The sequence below is a fragment of the Anas platyrhynchos genome, chromosome 9 (genome assembly GCF_047663525.1).
Source record: "Anas platyrhynchos isolate ZD024472 breed Pekin duck chromosome 9, IASCAAS_PekinDuck_T2T, whole genome shotgun sequence".
NCBI lineage: Eukaryota > Metazoa > Chordata > Aves > Anseriformes > Anatidae > Anas > Anas platyrhynchos.
In genome coordinates, this window is record NC_092595.1 from 11,038,507 (window position 1) to 11,054,536 (window position 16,030).

The window sequence follows — 16,030 nt, forward strand, 5'->3', positions numbered from 1 at the left end:
CGAACTTCCTTCCTGAGGATGCTTCCTTTTTTATCTTTTTTTGCATTATTAAATATGTGCTTAAGTTTGATGTTTTCTTCAATGCGAAGACCTTTCCTTCCTCAGAAATGTGAAGGGAATAATCTCCTTTTATTTTCAATTGGATTAAATTCAGCAGAGAGCTTGGGAACCCATCTTCTCTGCAGCATTGTCTCTTATCAGGAAATGGCTTAATCATGAAAGACATCACGTACCTCAGCTTCTGTGTTACGCTGACTCAGGCTGGATCATGTTACAAGGTGGAGAGTGAGGAGAGAGCTTCTTTGACTAATAGATTCTTCGCTTAATCTTGTTCTTATTTCTTATTTACTTTGCTCTTGCTGTTTGCTTGTTCCCTAGGACTGCGGAGGCCTCCTGTCTGAAGGGGACAATCAGGGCTGTTACCCTCTGGACGGGCACATCCTTTGCAAGACCTGCAACTCGGCTCGGATCCAGGCTCTGACTGCCAAGGCCAGCACTGATCTCTGAGTATCAACTGTGACCCTCCCCAGGATGCCTTCTTGGGGGAATTGCACAAGCTTTGCATGATTTCTTTCCAGCCTAGGGTCTGAAACTCTGTTTAAAAAAAAAAAAAAAAAAAAAGTAAAACTGGAAGGCCTTGGAGCAAGAGGGCAGTTCTTCAGGCCATGTTCAGACTGCCTGCAGTAGGCACCTAATTTAGACATGATTCCCCAGGAGGATGGCGAGTCAGACCACCAGCTGTCTCTGCAATTGATGGCGACAAGTGGTGATAACACCTAAGTTATCTGCCTGCAGAAGGAGGTCTGAACTGGTGAAAGGTGGCTGAGCTAGACCCTTCTCCTAAGTCATTTTGAAAACTTGATCAGCTCTCACTGAAGACAGGGGAGCTTCTCTTGGACTTTAATAGGATCTGGGTCACAGCAGAAGTAGCTCCACTGTCACAGAAGGTGTGAAACCAGTATGAGAGTAGGACCAGTGCTCCTCTCATTACATCACAAACAATACAACTTCAGCCATGCTGCACCTAAGAGTGTAGATGTGACCTTGTATCTTTGGGACACAGATTTGTTGTCTGTATCTTTTGTCTTAGGCCCTTACTTGTCTCCAATCCCTTCCAGTTCTATAGGTTTTTTTTCTTTTTCTTATGAAATTATATTTTGCTATTGCATAAACTTATTCATTAGTGAAGCTTCCGATTCACAAAATGAGCAATCACAGAAAGACATAAGCTTGAATACACTACACACACACACAAACACACACAATGTGCTTTTGATTTACTAGAGGTATAAGTCAATCATGTCCATTGAGAAGGTCTTTTAAGGATCTGGGGCTGGAAACACTTTCTTAAAATCCCAGTTGTTTATAATAAAAAAAAAAAAAAAACAACAAACTACATAGAACTGCAGTGCAGAAAGCGATGCTCAAAAAAATCTTATGCCACTCATTATAGTGGGACCAATGTCAGTGCTGGTTTCTGGGTAGATATTTAGCAGTGCAGTCTCGTTCCGTTGTTTATTGCAGTGGGGAGGATTTTTCTTCAGCTGTAACAGGGATTGAATCAGACCTTGGGATAGATGTTTCTCTGATGGTAACGTGCACAATCTGGAGTTCTCATTAAAAAAGGTATCTTATTTCAACAACGGCAAAAGAACCTTTCTAAATACATGCAGTTGTTCAGTTTTTATCTTAAAAAAGTTGAAGAAGGTGTTAAACTGTTCTCTGTGCCAACCCAAAAAGCAAGCATTTTTTCTTTCATTTTAATCCCAGCCACTTATTACTCCTCACTGGTAAAATGTCATTGCAGAAGAGTGTTGGGCCAGGAGCAGCACTTTCATCTTCTGTCCAGAGTTAATACAAATGCCAAGGTAAATAAAAAGCTGGGCACAGATAACCTTTTTTTTTCCTCGTGTTGCTGGAGTTTTTGTGTTTTTTGTTGTTTTGTTAATTAAAAAAATAATAAATTTGCAGCTCGCTCTGAGCAGCTGTAATATTCTTGTTCATGAAACCCATAATAACTCAGGTGCAAATTACATAGTGAGGGAGTAATTTTCGTATCACTGAATTGACATTAATATCTTATTTGCAGATGTAATCAAAGAGAATACCTTTCTTTGCACTTAACAAATTAAGAAGCAGAACTGAAACAGTTGCAGGCTGATTGACCATATTAGTGACAAACTGGCACTTTTCAACAGTGTTACAAGAAATTTTTTTCATGCACCCACTGAAAAGCAATGAGAATGTGGTGCTTTCATCTTTAATCTCTATAACAGAAGCCTGATATAATTATACCTACTAATGCTGGAAAAAAAGGAAAGTTAGATGAGCTGGGCTGGTAAGAAACAAAGAAGAAAAAATTGATATACTCACTGCAGCTCCGGCAAATGGTGCATTTCCTTTCAGTTTAGCACTAACCTTTATGGAAGAACACTGTGAACTGTAATAGCTTTAGCCGTATACAGTAAATTCAAATATAAACTGTGTAAGGAACAGAGGTTTCAGATAGGTATTTCTGTATTTTGGCAAGCTGCATTGGTGTCAGGGAAGACTCCCAAAATTCACAGCTCAAAATGAATCCTTCTTTGTAGAAGGGTGGCATCGTTAAGTAATAGAAATCGTTCTCCACCGTAGTAACTGTGCAGAAGCAGTTTGCCTTTTTATACTAGATTTCTACCCTGGCCTTCAAGAATTTTACTGCCTTATACATTAACAGACTTTTTGCACTGTGGCTTCTGCCAGATTCCATCTGGGCTCCTGCTCCCTGAACCATGGCACGTAAGATACTTCTGAGCTCGCTTCTTTACAGGCAGTCCCCACCACCACTGGTCAAAAACCCTGACAACTATAGAGCAAATCCAGTTTGAATTAACCCCACAGAAACACCGGAGTTCAGAGTTGGGATTGCTAACGCTGTTGTATGCCTGCAGAGGATTTTACATTTCTGCAAGCATGCAGAGAAGAAGCCATTCATCAGACTACAAACATAGCTCTGAACTTCCTTCTTGTTAGTGTTAAATCAGGTGGCTGATGAGACTCTCAGAAATAACAGTGGGGTAACTGATGGAAATGAGCTAATTTGGCCACAGGCTGCAGGCAGGCACGACACAGGAGGACTGAAGTCCAGAGCCCTTTGGGCTTTTATGGCTCTGCCATAGGCTGGACTTGGAGCAAGTCATATGGCTTCTCATCTTCTGCACGAGGTTTCTTTACAACTTCCCAGGGATGCTATGGGAATTAAACTAATCACAGATTGGCCCAAACTACTGTTTTTGGAGTTCTGTTTTCTCTTTCCAGAGAAGTTTGCTGGTATGTAGGTTTGGGATTCCAGCCCATTTAAAAGCTAAGGGCCAGCCAGGAGGTCTAGATCTGAATCTCCGTGTTATTAGGGTGCTGTGGTGAGTTGGGCCGGTGTGCAGGGAGGTGAGAGCCAAACTTTTCACGCATTAAATACCCCATGGATGGAAAGCAGTTGACAAAGATTGGGCAGTGTTATATGAGGTACTGTGGCTAATTTCTGTACCTGATATATCTGGACAAACGTACTGTCGTGCTTTTGTTTTCACTTCTGAAACACCAAAGCCATCTGCCTGTTGGAAGGAGTGAGTGTCCAAAAAGCTTATTTTCATTTTCTTTATGAACGTTCTTTTGGCTTCTAAAATAGCTATAAATATATTTGAAAGGTAGTGCATATATGTATGTGTATATATACCTGTGTGTACTGAGGGTCTCATCACCCACCTGTGTATGGAAATCTCCCCTCTGATGCATCAGGGTTTAATTACGAAATGTTGGTGGACTTATCTCACTTGCACTGTAATTAAGAACCCCTGGGATATTGCTACATCACAATATTTATCGCATATTTGTAATATAACCTGACTTATCTGTTCCAAAGAAAGACTTTATTTTGCCAAAGAGGCCTTGCTTTTTTAAGGTGCACTTCTTAGCCATGATAAAAATCACTTTGTTTGTGCCTGTGGTAACGTCTAAACTGTTCCTTTCAGAAAGATTTGGAAGATCACATACATCTGTTTGAGTCTACAGAGGTTTTGCTTATGCTGCTTTGGCTTTTTTGAGCATTTGTTGGTGAGTAGAGCCTGATCCCGTGATTTGTGTGGCCAGATAGGGCCCAAGAGGGGCCAGGATCAGGTTCTAATTTAGCAAAATGCTTAAGTCCACGGGGTTTGTTTAAGCATGGGCTTAAAGCCATTGCGTAGTGTGACATAAGCCATGGGTGTACAGTCATTAATGCCAGTCAGGCAGATTCAAGTTGGGTAGGATGTGGGCACAAATTTCTGTCAAATGAGTTTGAACACACGATGCAGCTCCTGTGTCGCCCTCATGCTGCCTGGAGGAGGGCAAACAGGAGATGACCCAATGCAGCATGTGGACAATGGGGGGGTGAGTTATTATAAGATCGCTGCTCCGTGTCAGGTGGCTGTGGCACTTTCCCTATGTCATAAGTAGCCCTACAGCCAGATTTACTGTATCTTTGAACCATGGCTTTAAGTGTCTACTTAAACTTTCTCCAAAAGATTGGGTTGCCTTGGTTACAGCCCAATCCTTAAGCATTTCCCCAAGGCTAACACTAGTATTTTATGAATGTGATGGTTTTTTTTGTCACTTATCTTAATCATTGCCTGAGCGTTGCTTTTAAAAGCAGAAAGCAACACCGTGGCTTTAGCATATCAGATAATGCACCTTTAATTTTGTTTTTGTTTTTTTTTTTTAATATTTTAGTTTAGATTTTTATCACAGCTGCGAAACACTCGGGTAATGACTTCACCATAGAGGTGTGGGAGTAGCAAAGTGTTTATCAGAGTCAACTCTGCATACTAGTGCTCAGCCTGACGGCAGGAGCAAGGCTTCCCTGAGACACAGGCCTCAAGTTGACTTTCTGCCTACTGGCAAAATGTGGCTGAGAAGAATGAGGAAAAGGTGTTTTTGTAGAGAATTGGTGGCAGTTGAAGAGGATATGCAACAAATCATACTGAAGTCTCTTTGAAACTGCTCCTTCCTGCTAGGCCGTGGTGAGCCAAGCCTAGCCTAGGCCTGATAAATGTTGGTTTTATGGTATTGATCCTTTTGATTTTGAGACAGTCCAACAAAAGTAGGCTAACAGGACCCCCAGAGGCGGTCTGTGGGGGAAATCCTGTGGCTTCACCTTCCTTCAGTAACCGCGTTAGACACCTGATGCCTTGGCTGAGAAAGGATTTGAGTTTTTAACTGTTTTTTTATTGATATCTGTTTCCTGCAGTCGGTTCGTCACGTTGATTTGCTATTTGTTCCCAGAGTTGTGCTGGCTACACTTGATATAGATTTCAATACTGTAAGTCAGGGCTAGCAGAGATGTGCTGAAGAATCTCGCTGTGGTGAAATTCCCAGGAGAAAACACTAGTGATGGTAATTGAGGGTTTGTTGCCAAAGGATAGCAGGAACTACTCAGAATTATCTGGAGGTTAGTAATGTACAAATTAAGAGAGCTGTGAGTGAGAACACTATTTCCAGTTAGAGCTGGTCACAATTTTTACACTAAATTATGTGATGTCAGAAGTGCCGTTTTTTTTTAATGAGATATTCTCTTTTTCAGTGTTATCCACAACAGTTTTTCTTGCTGTTATAATTAAAACCATATTGAATTTTTATCTAAGTAGATTTCAGAGTTGTTAACAAATATTTTCATTTGTCAAAAACCCATGTCTCCCTCGTTTTTTTGTAGTTCTTGGGTTTCTTCTGCTGGTAAATTTAAGTTTCTGTAATGGTTTTGAAAACTTTTTTGGATAAATATTTTTTTTTATCATTTTTTATTTTTTAAAGCACGTGTTCTTGAAAAATGATTCAGTATTAGGCCTGGTAAAGTAAAATTTTAAGAAAAAAAGCTTTGAAACTTTTCACAAGGTATTTTACCCCCTATTTTTGACTAGCTTTGCTAACTTTGAAGTCCCTGTTTCCTTTGCCAGAACAATCCAAATAATGTGACTCTTCTTAAAATAACAGCATTACTTCTGTTGGGTTTGTTTTTCTTAAAGCCATGGACTGGCTGGCTATGGAGAGTGCCTGTAACTTTTTATGTGGCAATTGCATTTTTTTTTCCTTAAAATCAGTGAAAATATAAGCACGTTATTGCAGCTGCCATGAAGATCAAGAGGTACGACTGAGCCTCATCACCATTCTGGGCTTGGGAATGGCATTTCTCCTGAAACATTTCTAGAAATATTACCTGCCTTCCTCAACATTTCAAGTTTGAATTTGCAACAGTCAATTGCCTGTCTGGCATTTGGTGCTTCCGAGTGCTGTGAGAGAGAGAAAACTTAACACTTGTGAAATTATAAAGTTCTCCTGACATCTAAAAACCCAAGAGTCAGCCATAAGCTCGGTAGGTTTCCTGATGGCCTTTGGGGAACAGCTCTCATTTCAGCTTGCAGGTTCTCTGCTGTGATTTGCAAACACTAAACTCAAACACCTGCAGACCACTCTGGCATATGGATTCACATGCACACGTAAGGTGGTCGTGGGGCTACAACTAAGAAATATTTAGGCTGAAATATTAAGCACTGCTTCTTATACCCACTGGGCTTTGTTCCTGGCTGTGTGTTCCTGGTCTCTTTTGGGTTCACGTTACGTGTGTAGGCAACTACCCCATGGGCTGATTGCTGATATCAAGAGCTCCTAGTCCAAACTCTTTTTTTTTCCCATTTTGGTGTTTGTCTACATTTCTCATTACACATAGGTCTTTTAGAAAATGAGGAAGGAAACAAAAGGCCCAGGGGTGTCTTTACCTTTACATTGCCAGGGGTTAACATCCCTCGCTGGGAATGTGGTGCTTGGGGGCTCTTTGCTTTTTGTCTCTGCCCTCCCTTTTGTCCATGAGTGGCAATCTTACCCTCTTTTTCCATTTGCTCGATATGCTCTTGTCCTTGTAGTGAAGATGGTATGTTACTTACTTCACAGAGGTATTGCAAGGCTTAGCTAGTAGTCGGAAAAACTTTTCCAGATCTTTAATCAAGTAGTTTTGTGCATCCATAGTATCAGTGGCCTGCCATATGGATATCAAAGAAAATGATTATAATTATTGCTTTTAAAATGATTGTGAAATTGTGCCTTACTTTTTCAGTCATATTTAACCATGTAATTTAGAACCACATGATTGCAGGGACTTATCATGAAGAAATTTGTTTGAAGGATAGTTTGTTTTTAAGTATTTTTTCTCCAAAAATGAATTTATTAGTTTTCCCTCTTTTATTTCTTTTCCTCCAGTTTTATTCCTTTAATATGTTTGTGTAAAAGGGCAGCCAACATTTGCATTCGTGAGAGACAGAAGATTTTATTTGGTCTTGTATGTGGAGCTTTCATTTTCTTTTATGTTCCTTCAGGAAAATTCCTCTCTGCCCGATTGCTCATACTTAGATGTCTTTAAATGCAGGCTGACCTGCAAGGGTTTTTTGTTGTTGTTTAATTTAGTGTGTGGTTTGCTTTGTGTTTTTGTATTTTAATTATCCAGATATCGGGTACTGGGGAGGCATTGCACGTTAATGCAGAATGTTAATGCTGATTTTCATAGAAAAGACAAAATTAGAGTCCTTTCCCTGTCTCCAGCGCAGTTTTGTTACTGTGTTGTGTACGACACTAATATTAAGCCAGACTGTAAAGGCAGAACACTCGGTGACCTACTTCCATTCACCAGCAAGAATCCTTTGTCAGCTGACTCCTGTTTGTTTGTTCATTTTTAAATATCGGATTACAGAACGAGCATCTCCCAAAGATGAAAGAAAACAGTGTTTTCATGTGCAGGAAATTTGGGGTTGCAGTAACAGAACATTTTCTTTGTGAATTTGGATGTCATGGTGTTTTAAAGCCCCTGCCTGGAGCCTAAATCAATTTGGCCTCTCATCCAGTTCATCTCACTGGTGCTCCTAAAAGGCTGCAGCCCTGCAAAAGCTCATGCAGCATTTTTGGCCGCTTTCCCTTGCTCCCATTTGGTACATATTTGCACAATTTAACTGAGCTTTTCTTTCTGCTGAAGGTCAGATGCAAGCGATACGAAACACTAAACTTTATAAACAAGCAAAGCCATTTTAACCACAGTGTTTTGGACAAGAATGGGTTTTTAGGTGGCGCACTGTCTGCTGGCCTGTGGAGGGGGGATCCTGAGACTACATTTGACTGAAACAGGATGCAAAGCCACAAGCCTTGGTTTCTTAATAAACTACTTACTGTAATCCAGCTACACAGTTTCAGCCTCACACTTTAGAAGAAGCTTCCAGCAGCAACGCACATACAGGCACTTTCCCTTTTCCTTGCAGAAAGTGAAACTTTCCCAACCAGTGCAAATTTAACCTATTGCATAAGATGCTAGAAGTTTGGTTTTTTTTGTGTGTGTGTTTTTTTCTTTTTTTTTTTTTCCTTGGGATTCTTTCTGTAACCTCTATGAGCAAAGGATGAATAGCTTTTCTTTTTCCCTTTTTTTTTTTTTTGACAAGATTAGATGTTGCATATTGATGAGCTAGCATTTCAAAGGTCCACGGGGCTTTGGAACGTATTAAGAATCTCTGAAGTTTAATATTCACCACATCTTAAATATTCAGAAGGAAAAATCTGCATAAAATGGCTTTTGATAAATACGTTCTAGGCGTTCTTTCTTGCTGTCTTACACAAGCGTTGTGGGGATTGTGGCCGTGCCAGTTTTGTTCCAAAGTGTCTTTTGTTTCAGCTTATCAGGACTGTTTTGATCCCATTTGTATGCCCAGCGCTTGTCCTGAAGTCTTTTATGGTTTCTACAGGAACTGTCCTGCAGGCAGGTGGATGTAACCAAGGCAAAGGCGCTGCTGAGCATCCTAACTCCTGCACCTCTGTCTGCTTCATTGCTCCCCTCCTGATGACAGCTGGGCACGTACAGCCTCATCCTGGGCCTCCTTGTGGTGGTGCAGGTTGGTCAGCCCAGCCGTCAGGCCTGGCTAAGATCTTTCTGGGGAGGTGCTTCATGCTGGTAGGGATTTGCAAGCGGAGAGGGCAAGATCCTAGATGCAGGAACACAGCAAAGTGCCACTCAGCGTATCTCAGATCTCGCAGGGCAGTTTGCCCATCCTTGGGTATTTAGTAAGAATCTCAGCAGTAAGAGGAACGTTTTTAGGAGAAATCCTTCCTTGGATCTGCTTCTCATCTCTGTTGAAAATCTGATTGAAGCTTTAGATGAGGAGCAGTGATGGGCTGTGTACACTCAGATATTTTACCATGTTATCAACGCTCTCGTTTGCCTTACCCTTGAAGTCCCGTGGTGCATGCCGTGGTGTGCAGGACAGCTTCTTTGGCCCTGTTCATAGGCAGCCTGGACTTCGTCATGCCAGCCCCTGTTAAATCAGTGCCTGGTACATTTTCTCAGGACAGCTCTGGCTTGGGCCAAGAGCATCTCATGCTCCTATGCAAACAGTGGTGCTTTCATTTTTGGCTTAAAAATAATGCAGCCTTTTCAAATTCACCTTTCCCCTCTCATGTATTCCTGACAGAAGTAGGGTTTTAAATATTTCATAACATTCTTCTTTCTTCTCCTTTTTTTGCCAGATGTCTTGAAAACATTGTCAGATTACAATCTGGGTGGGGGTTTTCAGGATCGATTTCCTTTCCTTCTTGATTGCGTGGTGTAGGTTTGCAATAAGTTTTTTTTTCTTTTTTTTTTTTTCCACGTCTTACAGAACAGATGCCTTCAGTTTATGCAGAGAAAGATTGACTATGATTAGAGCTAATCCAGGATGGCAGGATTGGACCCCCACAGTGAAATCTAGAAAAGTGATTGCAAAAGTATTTTGTTTCTCCTTTATTAATTACACAGGAAGTTTCCACAGAAGGCTCATGTAACACAACTGGCCTATGTAATAAGTAGCAGGGCCTGTAATTACAGTCTGTCTTCTGATCCTATCTGTGCTCTGACTTTCTAGGCACTGCAGTTCTATTTACATGTGTCTTTGTCACCTTTTAAATTTTTGATTGGCCACTAAGGGAAGAACAGCACAAGCTGCGAGCCCTGCGGAGATCCAGCAATGAGGCATCCTCCTCCTCCTCACGTATCTGCCTGCTTTGGGACACAGAAGAGAGATTTTTACCAGGCATGTAGCAAGGGGAGCGGGCTGTGCGCCAGCTGTGTATCTTTAGAGATCTCGGAGTCATTGTAGGACTGGAAACTTGAACCTTTTACAGGTCTTAACTAGTGTACTATCCTGCGAGGGAGTTTATATATCAGTATTTCTTTGCTCCGAGCAGTTTCTACAGGATTTCGCCTTTCTTTTCTGTAAGATTCAGGATTTTACGGGTGCGAAGAGATCCTTCCAGATATGGCACAAGGAGGGTGATGGCTTTTGGCAGCATGCAGAGTAGCTGAGCTACAAATGCTGATATCAACGTAAAACAACAGTAACCTGAGTGGAAGTGGAAGGCAGCGATTTGCCCTTGGATCAGCACCAGGTTCACCAGCACTGAGCACCAGCAAGCAAGCCCCAAGCAGGTCAGGCTCCCTGGTGTGTCAGTCCTGAGGCCTGGCAATGAGGAAACGGACTCCTTGTGAAAGTCCTTGGTGCTGGTCACTCCCATGGCAGTCTCCTCTGTCTTTTAAAATGTGTTCTTGAGTTAGGGTAGAAGTTGAGAGGGGTGTCCCCCAGTCTTTTCCGTCAAGCCATATTCCCAGCGCTATGTTTGATCAAGAGGAACAAAAGCCATTGTGCAAACACTGTTATTCTATGCAAAAAATATTAACAACCCACTATGGATACATTTAATGTCCATTAAAGCGTTATGCAAATCATCCCTTTTCTGCAGCTTGCACTGTTATTTAATTATTTTTGGTATGACTTATAAAAAAAAAAAAAAAGCACAATTATTTTTTAATTTTTTCTAACTCTACTTCTAAGAAAGTTGATGCTTTAAAGGAAAAAAAAAAAAACTTACTTTCAAACATGGGTTTTTCAGGCTTCAAAATTAATAATTTCTACACCTGACCCAGTTCTTGCAGCTGCCAAAAAAGAAAAGAGAAAGCTATTTAAATTTCTCATAGAACCATTTATCTCTTAAAATATGCCAAGGCAATTTGAGGTGGGGGTGGAGACTCAGCTATTTATCTCAGCAGCTTGATTTTTCTCTTTATGTTTCTAACTGTCAGGGGAAAAAAACGGTAGGAAGCTATTCTTGGGCTATTATTGATGTATTGTGTTGCCATTATGCAGGATGTCTGCTTTGCTATATACGGAAGGACATTAATAATAGCCATCTCCCCTGCCCCCAGCCTCGGTTCCTCTTCGGGAAGATACGCTTTAAACTGGAGCATCTGCCCTGCTCAGGCTGCTGCTCCCCCTCCTCTTCCCACCGTTTGTTCCCAGACTAGTTTGGGGGAGCAAGGCTGGAGGGAATAAGGAGACAGGTTATATTTGCCGTTTTTCTGCCTGCTTGTGTTCTTGCTCCAGGCAAGTCATTTCCATGCCATGTACCTGGCTTCCTCTTCCCTTCCTGCATGTTGCCCCTCTTTTCATTCTAAGTTCACTGGTGAAAAAAAAAATTAAAAAAATCCTTTCTTACTGTTTTTTTTTTTTTCTCACAGGGGCTGGCTGGCAGAACGGGCTCAGCAACAGCCCTCTGATTTGTTATTACCCAGCATTTCGTACCCAGAAATGTAGGTTTCCTCATTATTTGCCCTAAGTAGGAAAATGTATTCCCATTCCCATCCCGCCTACCCCAGGTTTAAAACATTGTTGTGAAACTATAAAGGGTCAGTCCACTTGTTTAAAGACTCGGATGCTTGTTTTATTTTTGGAAGCAGAGTGTATGTTGAACAGGAATAGTTTGATGTTTAAAAAATAGCCCAACTTCAGCATTCCCCCGAGGTGCGGGAAGTCGTGTCCCTGCAGCTCTGTGCCAGCAGTGGGACAGCCCAAAGAGCAAGGCCGGCTTGAATAGGAAAGAGAACTGACCAGCCCCATTTCATCTGGGAGCAGAGAGGTGAAAATAATAAACATGGCAAAAACTAAAGGGTATAATTGCTCTTTTTCTTTTTTTTTTTAGTGGCTAAGTTTCAGCTTTTTGTGCTAATTTTGTTGTACAGAAGCTTTGCTTCTTCAGCATTTCTGGTAGTCAGGACCAAGTGCTCTTTAGTGATGTCTTTTTTTTTTTTTTTAATTCATTTGCTAGCTGTGTCCTAGGCTTGATCTGGTCCTTATATGGTCCATTTTGTTTTGGGCACTGAATTAGAACAAAGTTAGGAACTCTTTAGGAAAGCACACCCAGATTTTAGGACTAGAAAATGCAATCAGAATATTTTCCAGTTCTGATACAGGGAAGTTTTCCAAATATGAAGTCTATGTGGGAGGAATGCCTTCATTTGGGAAAGTGCTCGGATTTCAAAACGAAAGGGAGATGGGCATTCACTGTAGTTCCTCATTGCTTTTATACTCTTCCTTGGTGGCAGCTGCTCAATCAAGAATGAGAAAAAAGCCGCCCTCTGGCATGTTGCCTAAACTAGAGCCCAGCACCTCTTCGGCAGATGTTTGCTCCGGCTTTCCACACTGCCGTAGCCTGTTCCCTGCAGATCTAGGGGTGAGGAAATCCTCCTGATGAACCAAGGCCCACCTCATCCTCTCCGCATCCAGAGCTGCTCCCTGTGGTGAGTCTGCAGCCAGCCTAGGGCTTGATCCTGTCTTTGTAGTGCAGGTATTTTGCCAGAAACAGGTGTTTTCTCTCTGCTGTTAGCTGTGCAGTGATTCAGATTTGCAGGGAAGGGGAGGGGGATCCTGCTCCAATTAGGCTGCCTTTGTGCTAACGTTTCATTCAGGGCTGTGTGAGACGAGCAGCGTTACTGAAATGCACAGCCAGGGGTTGTGGTTTGTTTCAATTTGAGGTGGTAACCACTGAAAGCACAGAACTGAGGCACTGCTTCACATCTGCCAGTGCGTCCCTGACAGCTCTGTATGGGTAGGAAACCGATTCCACTTGGGCAAAGGGATGTTTTCTGCCTTGTCCTTTGAGTCTGATCTAGTTCTTTGATCTATCCGTATAGAAGTAGTATTTCTAATGTGCCCAATGGCCAAGTAGCCAAGCACCTGACAAGCATCTAAGCAGCACAACCAGGGAGATGGGGAGTAGGTTATTATTAATTGAGTTGCCTTTACAAAAAATATATTCAGCTTTCTTCACAATGTGCCTTTTCAGAGACCTGTGGTAGTCATTCATGGGCAGCAGAGAAATAACCCCAGTGCCAAGCAGGGATGAAAACCATAGGAATGATACAGAACAGAAGCAACAGGTGGTTAATTTTGACCATCTGTTTGTTCTCCATTGGGATGAGCAAAGCTTGTTGTCTTGTTTACTGCACCACCTTGTCTGGGAGACAACTGTTCAGCAGTGGAGGTACTTGGGTGTATCTCCTTCAACATTTTAATCTTGCCAGAGCTTCAGAATCATTCATATCTGGAGACTTTATTTGCTTAATATTGGCTTTTATAAGCTCTCCGTTATCCACATTTTTGTATGATGTTAGAAGAGAAAATTCAAAGGTTGAACCAAAGGCTGGGTGTTTGACTGGTGCTACTGTGTTAAAAAGGCTGATGTGCTTTCACTTCGAATCCCCAAAAAATTGTTTTAGGAAGCTCTTTTCCAGCTGCAGATGGAGAGGAAATGCGAGCTTTATTGGAAATGCAGTAAAGGGAAAGCTTTGATTCTTTGATGCTCGGGACTGCACCGCCATGACCCCTGTTGTCCCTCTGCAGACTGGGGACTGAGAATTGGTCCGAGGTATGGACAGAGCAAATTCACGCTTGGATTTTCTCTTGACCTTGCTAGATAGGATGTGCCTTGGTGAAAATTCAACTTTCTTAAGGGTCCTATGATTTCCCACACCGTGGTTTGTATTCTGGACTGCCAGAGAGCCTGGAGGGCAGCCTCCAGGTGCCTTCCTCCCAGTTAGTGAAACGAGAGGCAGAGTACCGATGGTGCAGTGTTGGTAAGGGCACCTTCCTGCTCAGAACAAACAGCAGAGATGTGTTGCATTTCGGAGCCTAATCCCTAACACTTACTTAACCTGTGGGCTGTCACCAGGGGGTCCGAACCACGTGTGGGTCATTCCAGAAAGATTCCTCTTGGCTAAATGCCTCATGGGCTGGGAGATCTGCTTAGCTAGTCCAAACTGCAAGGAGGGCATGCCCCCAGGAATGTATTTGCCCTCTGTTGCTGCTATGCTTGGGCCTATTCCTGCCAGCTGTAGGCCTGTCTGCTCTGGTGATGTTGTTTACTGGTTGGGTATTAATGGGTAGTGGATGATCAGGCCAGGTTTGAGATGGTATTTCAGCTTTCTGGTAGCTCTTGGTTTAGCCCTTGAGGTAGAGCGGGTTTTGTGTTGTTTCCTTTGGTGCGGCTGGGAGGGGAGCGTGGCTGCTCGCCCTTCTCCTGGTTCTCCGTTAGCAGACAGAGGCTCTCAGTGGTATGGGAAGCATCTTCCTTTAAATGTGAATCACTATCTGGGCAAGAGAGGGGTGCAAGGAGGCATTCCCTGTACGAGGGATTCCTTCTGCTGCAAACTCCGTGCCTTTAGATCCTAACGAAGTAACATTACTTGAGCTTTTGGGACTGGTCTCCTGTCTGTCAGAGCATGGGGCTACCGGAGCGTTACCCCTTGCTGAGCACAAGCAGCACCCAAGTCTGTGAGGGGCCCGATCCTGCTGTCATTGGAGTTTTTCATGAATCCTGCGAGTTGCTGAATGCACCTGTGAGAGGCTGAGTCCCCTCCCTGCTCACTGAACCCACCAGGCCACTCGGCTCCTTCACTGACTACTTCCACGGGGCTTTGAGGGCACTCAGGAAATGCAATCAGCACCTTACAGGATCACTCTGCTAGGTAATATATGAAGTTTTTTCTCTGGTAACTTGTGTTCATGAATTGAAAACCATTTATTCCAGTTTGTTCTGAGGACAGATACAGCATATACACATTTTCTATATTTATAAATATATATAGATATATATATTTTGTTCTCAGCTAGTTACCTCTTCTAAACTGCAATTTTCAGAGCAACCGGCATATATTTTTTATTCAACACGTAAAATGACTTTTTACTGTAAGAGAATGAAAGCTGTTTTAAGCATGTGTTTTCTGTATTTTTATTATGCATTATCCAATTATATTGAGATGTATTTTCCTCTTTGCTCTGCTCTCTCAGTTGTTATCCTTATTTTATCAGTTATGCTTTTCTAATGTTTTGTAAGGGAAAATAAATATGCAGAATCGCCAGATGCCTTTTTTCTTTGCAGAAGAAGTATCACAAATGCTTTTTTATTACATTTTACCAATCCAATAAACTCCTTATAAATTTCATTTTTGTTTGCTAGCGTGTGAAATTATTTTTTCAAGTCGAATGGTATTTACTTTCTCCCAACCTCCACCTGCAATTATGCTTCATATCCTCTGTCTTTCTCTTTCACATTCAAAATTTCACTGTGTGGCTCTTTAACGTGCTTAATTCCAGAGTGAGCCTTTTTCACTGTTGGGTGAAGCAAGGATGCTAGAGGTATGTCACAAGAGGCTACCCCCTGTGCTTGTACTGACCGTCTCATACAAATTTGGGGCTGTTCTTACAAACGTGTGCCTTTGCAGAAGAGAGCGCTCCATTCCTGAGCCATGAGGTAATCTGCAGAGGTGGGTTAATGTGCAGAGGTTGCCCACGAGTATTCTCCAGGCTGAGTTGTGATGGGGTGGCAGCAGAGCCAAGCCTTGCTTTGCAGCTGAACGGAGGAGCATTATTCATAGTACTACGGGGAGGGTAGAAGGAAGTGTGGTTTGCAAAGCGTATCTCTTTTAGGAAGTTTTTTCTAGGCTGTCACTGCAGTAAATAACCTGAGTTGTTCCTCGTCCAGTCCAATCTGCTTCAAAAAAAAAAAAATACTAGTGCTCATCGCAGAGCCTGACCTTCACCTCTCCAGGCAAAGCAACTGGCACAGCACCAAACCCTCATCGAGAGCTTTGCCTGACCAAAATGCTTCAAGTGACAGAGAATCCAGT

General features: G+C 42.2%; 1 protein-coding gene across 27 annotated transcripts in view; it reads left to right on the forward strand.

Annotated features, from left to right (window-relative positions):
• Window positions 1-15,346, forward strand: part of LPP (LIM domain containing preferred translocation partner in lipoma) — a 381,390-nt gene extending 366,044 nt beyond the window's left edge. For all 27 annotated transcript variants that reach the window (XM_038183924.1, XM_038183916.1, XM_072042613.1 and 24 more), the window contains one exon: window positions 379-15,346. In XM_038183924.1, coding sequence (XP_038039852.1) covers window positions 379-507 — 129 coding nt within the window. In that variant the 3' untranslated portion in view covers window positions 508-15,346. The remainder of the gene's footprint in view (window positions 1-378) is intronic.
• Window positions 15,347-16,030: the final 684 nt, after the last annotated feature.